The sequence below is a fragment of the Oryza glaberrima genome, chromosome 4 (genome assembly GCF_000147395.1).
Source record: "Oryza glaberrima chromosome 4, OglaRS2, whole genome shotgun sequence".
Lineage (NCBI taxonomy): Eukaryota > Viridiplantae > Streptophyta > Magnoliopsida > Poales > Poaceae > Oryza > Oryza glaberrima.
Window position 1 is genome coordinate 4,445,007 of NC_068329.1, and position 17,326 is coordinate 4,462,332.

At 41.2% G+C, this 17,326-nt stretch overlaps 1 protein-coding gene across 1 annotated transcript; it reads left to right on the top strand.

Annotated features, from left to right (window-relative positions):
* The first annotated feature begins 1,891 nt into the window (after positions 1-1,891).
* On the top strand, positions 1,892-16,918 carry LOC127771514 (putative disease resistance RPP13-like protein 1). The gene is made up of 4 exons (XM_052297434.1): positions 1,892-2,893; positions 13,856-16,013; positions 16,112-16,251; positions 16,655-16,918. The coding sequence occupies exons 1-3, from the start codon at positions 1,892-1,894 to the stop codon at positions 16,222-16,224; spliced, it is 3,273 nt and encodes a 1,090-aa protein (XP_052153394.1). The 3' UTR covers positions 16,225-16,251; positions 16,655-16,918.
* Positions 16,919-17,326: the final 408 nt, after the last annotated feature.

The window sequence follows — 17,326 nt, forward strand, 5'->3', positions numbered from 1 at the left end:
GTGCTATGATAGGTGCAGCCACTCGAATAAAGTTGCGAGCTGGAGAGAGGTGGGAGCAAGGTCCACTGTGATGACTAGCAGAGGAGAGATGATGTGATTTCGTTGCAGTGACTGGCCTAGAGTAGAGGAGAACATTATGGAATGGGGTCAATACTATAAACCATAAGGGCTTTGGTGTGGGCTCGAAGTTTCAGCTCCAACAACACAAAAAATGCATTGGCATATTGCCTAGACCATAGTCTAAACGACAGGTTTACGGTCTACACTCGTCTAAATGTTGTTTAATTGTGTGGTCTAGACAGTCTAGAACTGTCTTTGACTGACTAGACGGTCAAACGATCTAATTCACAGTTTAGGACCTAAACTAGACGATAACCTGTCGTCTAGCATCTAGACGCGGTCTAGACCGTCTAGACTATGGTCTAGGCGAAGACTGGACATGAGAGGAGGAAAGGAGGAGGGAAATTGATTCGATTCCCGATGGCGGCGGCGACGATAGTGGCTGATGGTGGTGGCGCGGCGGCGCTCGCTGCTCGCAAGAGGAAGACGACTGGGCGCGACTTCCACAAAGGGGCGCCCGTGGATCGGATCTGAAATCACGAAATTACCCTCACACTATTAGATAAAAAGACAAATATACCCTTTTCAATTTATACTGCAGGATAATTGGAACGGAGATTGGATGAATTTTAGACCGTTAGATCAAATATACTGGTAGTATATACTAGTAGTAGAATGTACCATAATAATCCTCTTATTTTATATAATGTGATTCAAATCTTCGGAAAATATTTTCTTTTAGGGATGATCCTGTTATAAATAGTTTGAAACCAAAGACCTTAAGAGTGGGCTCGTGCTGTCATCAGGGTCCAAATTTCTGGAATGAAATTTTCGAAAATTCTGAAATGAAATTTTCGAAATTTTGGTTCTATCATACTCCCATATATGACATTATTTCGGCAAAATTTTTTATTTTTTTCCTTTCTTGTAAATTTGGTAATATTTATTCAAATTCGATCAAAATTTGTTTAAAGTTTCAGAAATTTCGGTATATGAGCACACTCCGATATAAACGAGGATAACTATAGATTGAACCGTGGCTGTCATGTCCCACTCCATGCTACTCCCCTGTCTAAAACACAATCTCGTATTAGAATGTGACACATCAAATATATCAAATATATGCTGATACAGAGATTGGTGTTTTCTTTGGAACGGAAGAGTACGAACTCTGTGGGCATTACTCCGTCACAGTTTTGCTGCGCATCGTATACTCCGTCAACATACCGGGTGCCCGAAGCCCAATACGTCCTTGAAAATATTAAAGTGGCACTCAGGGACCGAACCAACTTGGGTCTGGGGTAGTTTGTCTCACTCACGTAGTCACGTCTTGGGTCTTGTTCTCCCAAGTTTATCAAAAATCAAAGGCTTATCCAGGACTACTCCAGGTAACCTCTAAACTCCAGTACGCTCATCTCCGAGCTAATATTTTGAGTATGTACTTTGCCAGATTTGAAGTGCCTGCTCTGAATATTTTTGGTTTGAGGTCGAGATGGTTATGTTTTGTTTCGCCGGATTTATTCTTAGTACGAGTTTTATCATGTGGATTTTTCGCTAATCTAGTTGCAGTCTTATTCTTTAGTTTGTTTCGTTGATTCTAAGATCTATATGAACTAGTGATATTCTGGTACCATAATGTTGCTGAAAAAGAAATCTTGCGCAGTTGAACTGATGTTGGATACATGACTGGTTAAATTGGGAAGGGTAAAGTAGCACAGCCTTTGCTTTATTTCCCTGTCGGTCAACAGATTTGGATTACGGAAGCATTAAATTTGCACTCGCATGGCCTAAAATTAATTTGTATAACTACGTATGCAGGCAGAAGCTAGAGATGGCGATGATAATAGAAGCTTTCGCATCGGACCTCTGCAACCTCATCAGTGAGATCAGAGACAAAAGAGTGCCGGTGCTGGCCATGGAACATAGCTATGTTGACGAGCTGGAGACCTCGATCCTCCGAATCCGAAACTTCTTTGTTGCTCACACAGACTACATGAAGGGCAACGAAGCTGTGGCGGCGTTTGTCAGGGCCGTGAAGGATGCCATGTACCATGCCTCCGACGCCCTGTCTCTGTTACTGCTCAAGATCCAGGAGAGGGAGCAGTCCACTGGCTGCTGCACCGGCTTTCCTAATTATGGGGACATCATGTTCAGACACGGAATTGCAGTTCTAGGCCGACAAATGAATCTTCTTCTGCGGGAGCATGCAACATTCGGCCTCGCTGAGCGAGGCTTACCGGGTCGAAGAAGCAGGCTGGATGTGGATCGAATTTATCATACTCAGTCCATGGCACTACCAGTACCAGACATGGTGAGAGATCATCAGATGAAGCAAGAGTCAGAAAAAATAGTCAAACACATTGTGATGAACCGCCGCCCTGCAAACGATGTCACCGTCGTTGCTATTGTGGGCGCCCCTGGGATCGGCAAGACCGTCCTTGCAAATATCATATTCAATTCAGTAATAGTTCAACGCCAATTCGATGCCAAAATATGGCTGAACGTTACAAGAAACTGCAGTAAGCTTGATCTGTTGCAGTCTGCCAACAGCACATTCAGAGCTGTCGATGAAAGATTTTCAGACAAGTCTCGTCTAGCATCTGAGCTTCACCAATATTTTCAAAACAAAAAACTCATGCTGGTAATGGATGATGTCTGGAGCGCCGAAACATGGAATGACCTTCTGCGACACCCGCTCAGCAGCTGTGCTCCCGGTAGTTGTGTCATTGCAACAACCAGAAACAAAAATGTTGCTGCAATGATGCAAGCTTCCCACATCCACCGAGTTCACAAACTGAAGCCAGATGTTTCATGGTCTTTACTGAAAAAGCAGGTCAGTTTATAATATAAGTCCAAACTTATTTCATTCTTATTAGCAATTACATTGTGCTTTGAAAGTTCTCAACCAATAAATTTCTACAATACACTCCGTCAATTTACTTACTCCCTCCGTTTCACAATGTAAGTCATTCTAGCATTTCTCACATTCATATTGATGTTAATAATTAACATCAATATGAATGTGGGAAATGCTAGAATGACTTACATTGTGAAACGGAGGAAATATCATTTTGGCTATGTCCTAGTCAAACATTACTCCCCCATATTGTTGGTGAAAAACTCTTATAGCTTTGGACAAGGACATAGTCTCAAAAATATAGAAATATCAACAAATATATGATCTTACTGAAATACAGTTTAAGATTAATCTATACATATGTTCTCCAAGGTAATTATTTTAGAAGTTATTCATTGTCAGTGTTAGGATAAGGTATGCGTCCTATTCTTGGATTCTTAACACCCTGAAATACTACATATCTAATATTGTACTTAAAGATATATTCAAATATGGGAATATGACGGACAGAAAAAGGAAAATATTACCACGAGAAAAGAAGACACTATAGAGTCCACCTATGCGTATAAATACAAAACCCCTAGGAGGGGAGGACATCAAATCACAAGCCATAGCCACACCCCTAATTGAGAGATAGCCAGAGGAAGACAATCGCTAGTTGTCAACTCAAAGTCACTGGATAGTTCTCGTTAAATCCTAGTCGGCAGGTTAGATTACTTGACTTCCCCGTCCCCCATTGTAATCTGTGTGGTGCATCCCAGAGATATACATATAAAGTGAAGTAAAGTTAGTACTCATCTTGAGGACCTGAACAAGTAAAAAACCCTTGCCCCCCCTCCCAAAAAAAAAAACTCCTTACTACAATCTTGCGTATATCTTAGCAGCAACGATCCTCATTGCCCCTCATATAATCTGTAAATATCATTGTTTGGTATAGCCCTTCGACATTCATAGTCAAATCTTTTAATATTTGACATCAATTATTTTTAACCTAGAGGGAGTACTAACTTAACATCATAAGATTTATGGTTTTCGATCGCCATGAGAAATGCTCTAGAAATTGTTGTTTAAAGTTAGGAATGTTTGTCTTAAGACAAAGCTAAAACAACAAATAATTTGAAAGTAATATTTTTCATTAGGAGTATATTTTCATGTGACTGATGTTTTTTCTTATCAACTAGTCATTTTTGTAACCAATAGAACATCGAACACCTGACATTTTATTTCTGAAATAAACAAGGTTCTAACATAAAACTAAAAATATAGTTTGATGTGACTCCATGCCAATATAAAACAAACAACTGTAATCCACATGCATAAGCACAAAATTGCTTCTATGATAACCAAGAAATAAAAAATACAACCAAAACTAAAAGTGAAGATGGATTTTCTTTTAGTACGCAAGTTTATGTCATAGATTGTGCAAATTTAGGTGACCGACAGTGTATTTTGAGCTTGTACGGTCATGTAATAAATGAGACACTACAGGACATGCAATCTTTGCCGACACTGAAATCACTGTTGATAATCCTAGAAAACTGTTGGGAATGCTACAACCTATGGTTTACGGTCGGGGATCATCAATCGGGAATGATGTGTCCAGGATTTGTCAACTTGCCAACGGTTACTCTAGAATGCAACATAACACTGTAATAAATTACTGTTAGGAAAATATTTGCAAAAAGTCACATTTTTCTACGTGGAAAACCCTTACATGAAAAACCACAAGTACCGATCGACAATGATCAGTATTGAGAAGTTAATACAATGCAGGGGATACAACGGGCCGTCATACCTTTCCCGTGCAACTTATAAGAGATATATAAAGGAAAAATCTTGTAGTTCTAATAGATAAAGACCCACATTCCTAGTAGGACTGCAAAAGTGAAGTTTTAGGGAAAACACTCTCAAAGTTAAATATTTGCACAAGGGCATGCACCCATGAAAATATTTATTTCCGGTTGGATAAGAATATAAGATAGAGCGTGAAAAGTTAGAAATACCCCTGGTCTCATATGTCAGCTTGCCCATATCTCTTCTTTCTTTCTCTCTATCCCCTCCCCTCACCATACACATCGGTCACAGAATGTGCCTGCGGCGCCGACGATTATGCTCCATGGCTAGTTGCATTGTGGGGAGGAGACAAGCAAGGTCTGGCTTCCCGATGTCGACAGCCATTACTCTGACATTGACTCGGATGGCTCGGAGTATGACGACGAAAGGTTTGCCCCTTCACTGCCGGTGGTGGCGCACCAGATGTTACTACCCTTCAGCGCAGCACATGTTGCTCTCCTTGAGCTCAAGCGGACAGGAAGCCCCCTCCCAGGCGCAGCGTCTCCCACAGCAGGTGGTCTCACGGTGACCACGCGTAGTCGGTAAGATGCTGAGGAAGCGCTTCCACACCGAGTTCATTGCCAAGCAGAAGCAGCAGATGCATGAGTTGTCGGAGCATCTCAGGTGGTGCCTAAAGAAGCGTATAGATGGCCAAATGGGCCACCTAGCCCGGCACGGCCTAGGCATGACAGGGTCTGGGTTGAGTTTATTTGGGCCGGCATGCACGAGCTGCTCCAACTGCCTAGGCATGGCCCAATAAGAGCCGGGTCGTGCCAGGCTTTTCCATATAATAAGTCTACTTTTTTTTAGAATAAGTTTGTTTTTCCTTTCTCATCTTTTTGGACTGTCTTATAAGGCTCGAATTAGTCTATTTGTATCCCTTTTCTATTTGGGCCGTGTCTTGTATGGGTGAATTAAATCTATTTTGGCTCCCTCAACTATTTTTCTTTGACCATGCTGTGCTGGAGCGGCCCACTGTGCCAAGGCCTAGGCCTAAGCACGGCCCAACTATCGAGCTAGGTCGGCACGGGCCCAACATTCGTGTATTTGGCCGGGCTGAATGATCGTGTCTTAGGTTAGGCCGTCGGGCCTCGGGCCTTATGGCCATCTATATAGAAGCGTGATGATGCCATTGTCTCCAGCCGGTTTGCGTAATGAGCGAGGGGAGGGGATAGAGAGAAATAGAGATGAGAGATGGGAGGGCTGACATGTGGGCCTAGCGGTATTTATGATATTTCACACGATTTATCTTTCCTATTCAATCGGAAATGAATATTTTAGTAGGTGTGGTGTCAACTAGCAAATATCCATCTGTTTAGAGCATTCCCCCAATAACTTAACTCTTGCAGTGCCCTACAGCTAAAACAAAACAGTGTCTTGTAGTAAAATTTGCCAACATTTACCAAGGAAAAAGCCCAAATAACCAGGAAGTCCGTCTAGCACCCTAAACATTGAAACCGGACATTTAACCCCCTAAACTCTACAATATCGTTTATATAACCCCCTATGATGGTTTTGCATAGTGGTTTTATCTATTTTGTATATAAGTTGGATAAGTTTGATCACATATCATACACTTTGGAGATATATATTAAAATTTTGACTTAAATATTTCCTTTTGCTCCTTATTAGCTCTCACTTATGAACAAGTATCAACATAATAATAGCACGATATCATTATATATGAATAAATTGATGATTTATAATTGATCATATGCAAATATATTATATTAGTTATTCAAAATTATTCGTTTAAGCTTCCAAATATGCAAAACCATCATCTAAAACCACCTTAAGGGATAATATAGATGGTATGGCAAAGTTGAAGGGGTTGGATGTCTGGTTTTAAAGTTTGGGGTGCTAGATGAATTTCCATCTAAACTTTAGGGGGATATTTGGACTTTTTCCATTTAACAATCTCCACTTTGAAACAAATTTCTCTAGGATTAAAAATCATCAATCTCAAAAACAAAACTTGACATAGATTAAATTATTAGTCTCTAGGATAAATTGTGATATCCTCGATCCAGAAGAGATATATCATACTTCACACTCACCATTGGGAATAAATCCTGAATTTATTGGTATATACCCATGTGAACCAAACAGACTAGAAACCTGAAGCACAAACTTTAAACTCATCATGGGAATAAAACCCTGAATTTGATGTTATAGAAACACAAAACCCTTCTACTCAAAATGAAATAATTAGTTCTTCATGTAAACCTCCTAGGACGCTTCTTTTCTACCTATCGGGTGCACGATGTTAGTGGCTTCTCCTCCTCAATAGATACACCATCCTGCATCTTTATTTATCATAATGAGAATATGTACTCAATCCAAGAGCGGTTTATCTTACTTCAAACTCGCCTTGGAAACAAAATCCTGAATATTTTGATATAAATTCGTGGAACTCTAGCAGAAACACGATACACTTAAATAAAACAAAGTATTTTGATCTCCTTAGTAAACCTCCTGATAAACTTGTGTGTGAATGTAGCAATTTAACGTGAATCTGGATTCGCTTGAACATTCAATTGATTCCCTAGTAACAAGGGCGTATTTTGATCTCCTTAGTAAACCTCCTGATAAACTTGTGTGTGAATGTAGCAATTTAACGTGAATCTGGATTCGCTTGAACATTCAATTGATTCCCTAGTAACAAGGGCGTATTTTGATCTCCTTAGTAAACCTCCTGATAAACTTGTGTGTGAATGTAGCAATTTAACGTGAATCTGGATTCGCTTGAACATTCAATTGATTCCCTAGTAACAAGGGCGTCTGCATGTAGCAATTCCGCTCAAAATTGATTCCCTGGTAGGAAGGACACGTGCACGTAGCAATTCTGCCGAAATTGATTGATTTCAACTGGAATGAATTGCCACTAGAGCTTTTCGATCTGCCTAACCTTGGGAATTTGTGTTGCTGCTTTTCTTTTTCCCTCGGCTGATTGCCGCGGAATGCTGCAAAGTTCTCGCCGGAAAATTGATTTGACGTGAGAACGCCGAGCGTATAGCAACGGCCTGGTAGCAGATCGATCTGTTGGACAATACTGGCTTCAATCGATCTGGTCGAGATCAGGATCTGTATCGGGTTCGATTTTGCATCATCGCACTGTTGATGGAAAAAACACGAGGCCTGGGAGATCTGCTTAGTTCCAGTACAGGTCCAAAGGTTGTTGAGATGCGGGTGTGACAGTCAATTTGACCTTGCAACTGACAAGATATGTAAACAGTAGATCAAATAGCCGATCGACTGACAAGCCGATGAAGTAGTTCTAGCCGATGCCGATATCAGCCGATAGCTGATACTAGCCGATACCGATAGCGATAGGGTTTTGAGCTATTGGCTATAATTCCGATGTAGATTTTGATACTTGACTTAAATAATGATATAAAGGCAATCGGCTGATGATAATATAATAACAATAATATAATCCAGTATAAACCAATCGGCTAGCAATGATATGATAGAATAAATACTGATCCGAAGGTTAAAGCATACATCGGTTGGAGGTCCGATGTCATAAAATCCACAAGATTAGATTAACAGTAAAACCTTTGTTGCGATCAGCTAAGTCCAATTTATATGTATATGCAATCCTTATAAGCCGATGCAACGTCCAGATAACTTATCGGCTAGCACCCTGATAAAACATTAGTATGAACCTATTGGCTTAACAAGAGTTATATTATCAACAATAATATAGTAGGTCGAACCTAACCGATGCAGCATGAGATTGTATATGATAATCTAATACTCGAATGAGCCGATAGATCTGTCTAATGTGATAGATATAACAAATCTATTTAGAACAACATTTTGATTGTAGAGATATATCGGCTAAGACAGAAGATCAGACCTAACCGAGACAGTTCCAACTAAACCGATGCGTCTCTAAACACAATGCAATTAGAGATAGAATTGAGATATCAGGTAGGCAAATATATCAACCAAACCAGAGCGATCCAAGAGATCGAAGCGATGCAGCCTTGAACAACACCAACGTAGCCGATAGATTCACCACGGTCGGCGGAACGTAGGACTTACCCCTTCGCCGGAGATCAAAAGCCGATGCAGCCCTGCGTTAGGTGCCACGTTCTATCGGATGATAAGTAAAAACCTCGGTAAGGTGATGCACCGAGAATAGTATTGATCGAGAGATTGATATCTTACATAGACCCCGGGTGTACATATTTATACCCATGGGTTGATACAGGTCCTTGTCGGACAAGAAAGAAACTATCCTAAAGATAAAAGGAAAATATAAAGTCCTTATCGGACACTAAACACACTTTCCTAAAGATAAAAGGAAACTAACAAACTATTCCTAATTAATAGATAAACTGGCATGCCGTATCCTTCTTGAACTTGGACTCTTCTGTATAAATCCCCTTTAGTTGATCCGACTCCATCGTGAACACGGTTGCTGGCGATTTCACGACTCCCATCGGCTGAGTCCATAACTTTGAAGCCGATACTAACTCTAAGCCGATGATGACTTTGGGCTTACCAAAATTTGTCGTTAACACATGCCCCCCAGTTTTGGAGTGTGAGGACTCATGCTCCAAAATTCTCTTCTGTCTGATCTTGATAACTCCAAAATCGATCTTCCCTTGCTTCTTGCAATCGGCTTTCATAAGCCGATACTGTCTACATTAAATGGGCTAGACTATCAAACTCGTGGCAAAAGAATCTCTCTCTTGTAGTGTTGACAATCCTTGGAATGCAAGATCTGCGAGCTGCTCATCACTTACACTCAAACTATAACATCGGCCACGGACATTACGAAATCTCTGAATATATTCCATAGCCGATTCTCCTTCTTGCTGCTCAACCGATATTAAATCTGAAAGCTTCAACTCTTTGATTCCAGCAAAGAAATAGTCATGAAATTGCTTCTCAAGATCGGCCCATCCTTAGATAGAATCTAATGGTAGCGATGAAAACCATGTGAAAGCCGATCTAGTCAAAGACAATGGAAAAAAAAATCTAACTTTCAAAGCTTCTTCAGCCGATACTTCCCCACATTGTACTAAGAATCGGCTAATGTGTTCCATTATAGATGTATCATCCTACCCTGAAAACTTGGAGAAATCTGGAACTTTGTATCGGTGTGGCAATGGCACCCTATCAAACCACTCAGGATATGGCAGTCGATACATAGAAGTATGTTCCTTAGGTTTGATTTCAAACTGCTCCTCTATTATCTTTGCAATTCTACCGGCCAAATCATTGTTATATTGATATTCTTCATCATGCCCATATTAACGAAGTTCTTCTGGCCGATATTGATATGCTTGCCCCCCGAGCTGATTCTTTTGAGCAACTAATTCAGGAACTATCTTCTTGATCACATCTTGGTGTACTCATCAAAACACCAGACTGATCAAACAATGCGCGATGAACCGCTTCATCAACTGTATCTTGAAGTATTTCAACTATCGGCTTGGGGAATCGAGTATTCTGAATTGGTCCTTCTGGTGTCATGATGAAACATTGAAGACAACGCATTTGAAAATCAGCTACAAACTGCTCTGTCTGTTGGCTCTGTTCCTCCGTTAAATTCTCCATTGTGACCATGATCTTGGCATTGAATTCTTCTTTAGATATGTGGATATAAAATTCGTGGTCCCACTGGGCGCGCCAAAAGCGTGTTGATGGAAAAAACACGAGGCCTGGGACATCTGCTTAGCTCCAGTGCAGGTCCAAAGGTTGTTGAGATGTGGGCGTGCCAGTCAGTTTGCAACTTACAAGATATGTAAACAGTAGATCAAATAGCAGATCAGCTGACAAGCCGATGGAGTAGTTCCAACCGATGCCGATACCAGCCGATAGCCGATACTAGCTGATACTGATAGCGATAGGGTTTTGAGCTATCAGCTATAATTTCGATGTATATTCTGACACTTGACTTAAATAATGATATAAAGACAATCAACTGATGATAATATAATAACAATAATATAATCCACTATAAACCAATCGGCTAGCAATGATATGATAGAATAAACCCTGATCCGAAGGTTAAAGCATACATCGGCTGGAAGTCCGATGTCATAAAATCCACAAGATTAGACAAACAGTGAAACCTTTGTTGCGATCGGCTAAGTCCAATTTATATGTATATGCAATCCTTATAAGCCGATGCAACGTCCAGATAACTTATCGGCTAGTAACCCGATAAAACATTAGCATGAACCTATCGGTTTAACAAGAGTTATATTATCAACAAAAATCTAGTAGGTCGAACCTAACCGATGCAGCACGAGATTGTATATGATAATCTAATACTCGAATAAGCCAATAGATCTGTATAATGTGATGGATATAACAAATCTATTTAGAACAACATTGTGATTATAGAGTTATATCGGCTAAGACAGAAGATCAGACCTAACCGAGACAGTTCCAACTAAACCGATGCGTCTCTAAACACAATGCAATTAGAGATAGAATTGAGATATCAGGTAGGCAAATATATCAACCAAACTAGAGCAATCCAAGAGATCGAAGCGATGCAGCCTTGAACAACACCAACGTAGCCGATAGATTTACCAGGGCCGGCGGAACGTAGGACTTACCCCTTCACTGGAGATCAAAAGCCGATGCAGCCCCGCGTTAGGTGCCACGTTCTGTCGGATGATAAGTAAAAACCTCGGCAAGGCGATGCACCGAGAATAGTATTGATCGAGAGATTGATATCTTACATAGACCCCAGGTGTATATATTTATACCCATGGGTTGAGACAAGTCCTTGTCGGACAAGAAAGAAACTATCCTAAAGATAAAAGAAAAACATAAAGTCATTATCGGACACTAAACACACTTTCCTAAAGAGAAAAGGAAAATAACAAACTATTTCTAATTAATAGATAAATTGCCATGCCGCATCGTTCTTGATTCGGACTCTTCTGGATAAATCCCCTTTAGTTGATCCGACTCCATCGAGAACATGGTTGCTGGCGATTTGATGACTCCCATTGGCTGATTCCATAACTCTGAAGCTAATATTGACTCTATGCGGATGATGACTTTGGGCTTACCAAATTTCGTCGTTAACATGCACCTCTATAAAATCAATTTTTTGGACACCACCTTTTTTGGAACAAAGAGCATCACTAACAGTCATCCTATTTCATTCCCAAAACTGATTTTAAGGGTTTTTAGTGAAAAAATCAGATCCAACGTATTTCCAAAAGCCTTGTACTAGTTTTGTAGTTTCCATCTCCATATATTTCGTTATGTGAATTTGAGGGTGAGAGCGGCTCCCAATCTCTCTCGTTCGTGCGTTTCTCTCTCCTTCCCGCGCGAGCGCCAAATTTTCGGTTGGGAGCATGCGGGTCATAGTGATCTCTTTCTGTGCACGCGGAAGGATAAAAACAGAAATTTCTATTTTCGCTGGTGGATTAGATCCGTACAAAAATCCTTTCACAGCCTCACTTCCTCTTCTTTTTCTTTTATTAAGTCATCCATCATCCCCCTCTCATCCTGTACTTCTCTGACTTCTCCACCTCCACCTCCTTCCTCATCCCCTCTCCTCTCCTCCTTCTATCCCTCTTGAGGGCTGGCGCTACGACCGGAGTAGCTGGCCGGCGGGGCGGCACCGAGACGGTAGCAGCCTATGGGCAAGGCGGTGCCACGATGGGGGATGCGTCGCTTCTGCCTCCTTGTTGTGCCGCGCCTCAGCTCCTTCTCCGGCGACGACGGTGGACTCACGACGGCTGAATCCAACGATAGCGCAGTTGCGACAACCAGATCCATTGGTGGTTGGTCCGGATGCCACGGATCGACGACAATGTACCCCATAGGAGAGGGATCGACAGCGGCAGATCCGCCCATGGTGGATCCGGTGGAGTCGAGGCATAGAGGGCTTCGAGCGGTGGCATCGGAGGTCAGGGATGGTGGATCCGCTGGCGATGGCAACAGGAGCGATAGATCCTCCACCCGCGGCTCTTGAGCGGTGGATTTGGTGACGGCGGCTAAGTTGACCCCAACGACGGCGTCGGAGGAGTTGCGGGATCTACCGCCACTGGCCTCACGGCTGGCAAATCCACCGTCACCAATGAAGGGGTAGTGAGAAGCGGTGGCGAAGGCTTCTAGTGCGACGACGACGATGACATGAGTAGACATTGATGATGGCGGACTGTGCCGGCGATGACGATGGTGGGAATGGGAGCTAGGGTTTATGGATTTTGGTTTTCTTGGAATTTTTATTTTTAATTTTGCGGAATTTTGTTTTTCATAAGGGTGGCATGATGCACCTTATGCAAAAATTCATTTTTGCATGCGGTTTGGCTTCCCGCCTAGAAAATTTTTGATTTCCACATACACCTAGGAGCATTATGCGAAAATGCCCTTTGGCTGTATCGAAATTCTTGTTTATGTAGTAGTGCCGGTGAATTGACGATCCTTGGCGGACATGGCAATTTGTACTTGATACACTGGATTGAGACCTTGTTGACCTAGTTGATTCGAAAAAAACGAAAAACGCGATCGTTGTGGGATAGATTGGATCTCCGAGGCTCTGATGCCACTAGTTTGGAAAAATATAGGCAAAAGAGACACAAATTTTTAAATGGAAGCCCTTACATGAAAAACCCACTGGCGCCAACAACAATGATCACTATTAAGGAGTTGATTGTAACACGGTGGATCAATACAACAGGCTATTGCATCCTTCCCATGTAGCTTACATATATGAAGGAGAAATCTGAGAGTCGTAATAGTTAGAAAATTTGAAGTCCTATAATAGGAAACTAATCCTATAAAATAAACCATACCAGAAACTAATCTGAATATATTGCTTATTGAAATTCCGATCATATATATAATAATTACATATGGGACTGTAATATATATCTCTTTAACCGATCCTGACAATGATTCTATGATTATCTTGCCGAAATCGGCTACATCGGCTTCCCCGTATCCAATACGGTATCATCCGATGTAGACAACAACCGATGAGGCCCATTGCCGATGCGCACTCTGTTTCCGTGATTAAAGATTTCCTCCCAAATCTGTTTCGGCTTTGACTTCAAATCCGATAAATGATTTACCAAATTTGATCGTTAATAATCTCTAATGGTTAAATTATTGCAGATTATGCCAAGTCAAGTTGATGAACGCAAGGAGCGCGAGGTTGATGGACTCAGAGAAATTGGAAAGAAGATATTGGAGAAGTGTGATGGTTTACCGCTTGCCATCAAAATAGTAGCTGAGGAATTGCAACAAAAGAGGAGAACAAAAGTTGCATGGGAATATGTGTTAAAAGATCAACAATGGTCAAAAACAGGATTACCTGAAGTACTTAATGAGTCTGTCTACTTAAGCTACGATGATTTATCTCCACGTTTGAAGCAATGCTTTCTCTACTGCTCTATGTTTCCCGAAGGTGAAACCATCCATTGTGACAAGGTTGTCCAGATGTGGATTGCTGATGGATTTATTCCTGGCGATGAAAATTCAAAGTTACCAGAAGTCTTGGGACAGGAGTATTACACAGAGTTAGTTACGAGGAATCTGCTAGAACCAATCGACGGGAACTTTGATGAATCCCGCTGGGCAATGCATAGTGTGTTCCACTCATTTGCTCAGTACTTGGCAAAAGAAGAAGCTTTGCTGCTTCGTGAAGGTCAAAACACAAGTAATTTATCACAAAGGTTTCGTCGAATATCTGTATCAAGAAAAGAGGTGGAGTACAGTGATATACAGAAGCAGAAGTCATTAAGAGCATTAGTATCATTTGGGAGTATCAATCTTAAGTCCGGTGATTCTTTAGGTGCTCTTCCGTACCTACGGATACTACATGTGAACAACACAGAAATTAGCACCTTGCTTGGCTCGCTGTACCACCTCAAACTCTTGAAATACTTGGATCTAAGTAACACAGATGTATCCTCATTACCTTGTAACATCGGCAAGATGAAATGTTTGCAGTACATCTGCGTTCATGGCTGTCAAAAATTGAAGCAGCTTCATAAGAGCATTGTGAATCTGCACAAGCTACGATTCCTCGACATTTCGGACACCTCGGTGAAGACAGTACCCAAAGGATTTGGTAGGCTTATCAATTTGGTCTCGCTGAAGGGGTTTCCTACACATACTGATGACAATGGAAAGTGCACACTTGAAGAGTTAGAGCCACTATCCAAGCTTATGCATCTGACAGTATGGGGTCTGCAGAACATATCTTCAAATTGTTCCTCCACAGGTGCGAAGCTTTCTGATAAGACACATCTGACATCCCTGTGGCTGCGTTGTACCACCACTGAACGCAATGAGCTGCAGAGCCAGGAGGTGTTCGACGACCTCTGCCCTTCTCCATCATTAGAACACCTAACAATCACAGGCTATTTTGGATGCCGGCTCCCCAAGTGGTTGATGTCGATGGTCCTTGACAACTTGAGGATGCTCAAGCTTGAGAACCTGCAGTCGTGCACGGAGCTTCCATACAGTCTTGGCCAGCTACCCAATTTGGAATCTTTGTGTGTTCAACATGCACGACGCATCAGTTACATTGGGGAAGAGTTCTTCCGCCCGTCCACCCTGGGTGATGACTCAGAGTCTGACCAGGATGAAAGGAGTATCCGTACCCTAGTCGAACAATACAACCGTTCCATGGCTGTCTCCACGGCATTCCCCAAGTTGATCAAGCTAGTTTTCTATGGATTGTTGGGATGGAAAGAGTGGGATTGGGAGCTAAAACTTGAAGCAATGCGAGCCCTACAAAACCTGCAGATCAGTAGGTGCAGATTGAGCCATCTTCCTCCTGGACTTGCTTTCCATGCAGTGGCTCTGAGAGTGATGACAATAGAGAGGGTTATGGAGCTGCGCTCCGTGGAGAACTTTGGATCAGTTGTTGAGCTTTATCTGCACTCCAACTCCAATTTAGAGAAGATTGCTAATCTTCCGAAGATGGAAATGCTCAGGATCTCAAAGTGCCCCAAACTGAAGGTATTGGAGGAGGTGGAGGCACTTTCAAGCATGGAACTGAAAGATTACGAAATGAGAACACTCCCAGAGTACTTGAAAAGTTTAGAACTAAGGCAACTGAAGATCGACTGTACGTTAAAGCTTCTCCATATGATATCTCAACGAGATGCTGCACTGGAGTGGGAGAAGATTAGCCATATCGAAAACATAGAGGCCTATGCAGATGGATTTGATGATAACAAGAGATTGCATGTATTTTATACAAAAGAAACTGATAGCTTTAAGATACATCTTGGCGAGTATGGCGCCCATTCAAACTCTACAGGTACAATGTTTGCTTGTTATTTTGCTCATAAATAATAATTTGGTTAACCAGCAGTGTGATGGCATTTTAATTATAACTTACTCTGTTTTGTTTTGAAGACACGGAAGACATCGATGCAGCAGCAGGCCAATTAGAGCAAGAAGATAATCACGAGGAACATGTTACAGTTTCTGAACTTCCAACTTCCGAGCAATCTACGCACGGAAGTTAATCACCTGCATGCACTACTGTGCACCAGGTACATTGTCAGAATTACTTAGACCAGAAATAAAATTTTAATAATATTAGACCGCATGAAAGTTTACAGTTGAGAATTTTGATCCTTGGGTTCCACAGTAAGCAAATATTTGACATTAACAAGCCGAAAAACATTCCTGATCTCTATTAGCTTCCTCCATTTCATATTATAAGACTATCTAGCATGGACCACATTCATATATATATTAATAAATCTAGATATATATGTGTGACTAGATTTATTAGCATATAAATGAATGTGTGCAATGCTAGAAAGTTTTATAACCTGAAACGGAGGTAGTACTCTATTGGAGATCATATACAGCCTTTTCAACACTCATATGTAATTTATGACAGAAGCAACTGTGTTCATATTAATTTCCCATAGGCTGCTTATATCACAGGTGAGAGGAAGTGCAGGACTCATCACTCACCTTTACCTCGGTATGATTTGGACTAAAAGAAGCTAGATTAAATCTAAAAAGGAGGATTCATGTGTTCCTTGTGGCTCCTACCCCTTTGGAACTTGCTTCAAAAGGAGGCATGGCAAATTGGCGACCGGTGGCTATGACGATTTTTTTTCCTTTTTCTGTATGTAATGTTTGGATTGCTAGCTGTAACTGTTTTCATCCTAGCCTGGATATTGTATTTGAGCCTTATGTGCATGCTCGTAAGATGGTCATTATCTGAACGCCAGGCGCACGCTGGTAATAATCACGGACACCAACACATAACTAGTTGGTTGGCCCGCGCAATTACGTGGCTAGTACCCATATAAAGTTATGTATTTTTTATTTTACTTAGAATTTATTAAATAGTTGTCTCGTTGTCTTAAGACTTTGAAAGACCAAACCTTATCATCCTCGTGTTTCTAATTTTATAGTTTTTAAAAGTCACACCAGCTACCCCTTACTTCTGTCATATTCTTCTTTATTTGCTTACTCGATCTACCACTATTTCAATTCTTTCTTCTTATAACATTTAAAAATTGGATCTTATAATTTTAAGAATTTATTGTTTTGTTAGGTTTCATTTTTATAACTTCTAGAAGTCCCGTCAAACGCTTCCATTATACT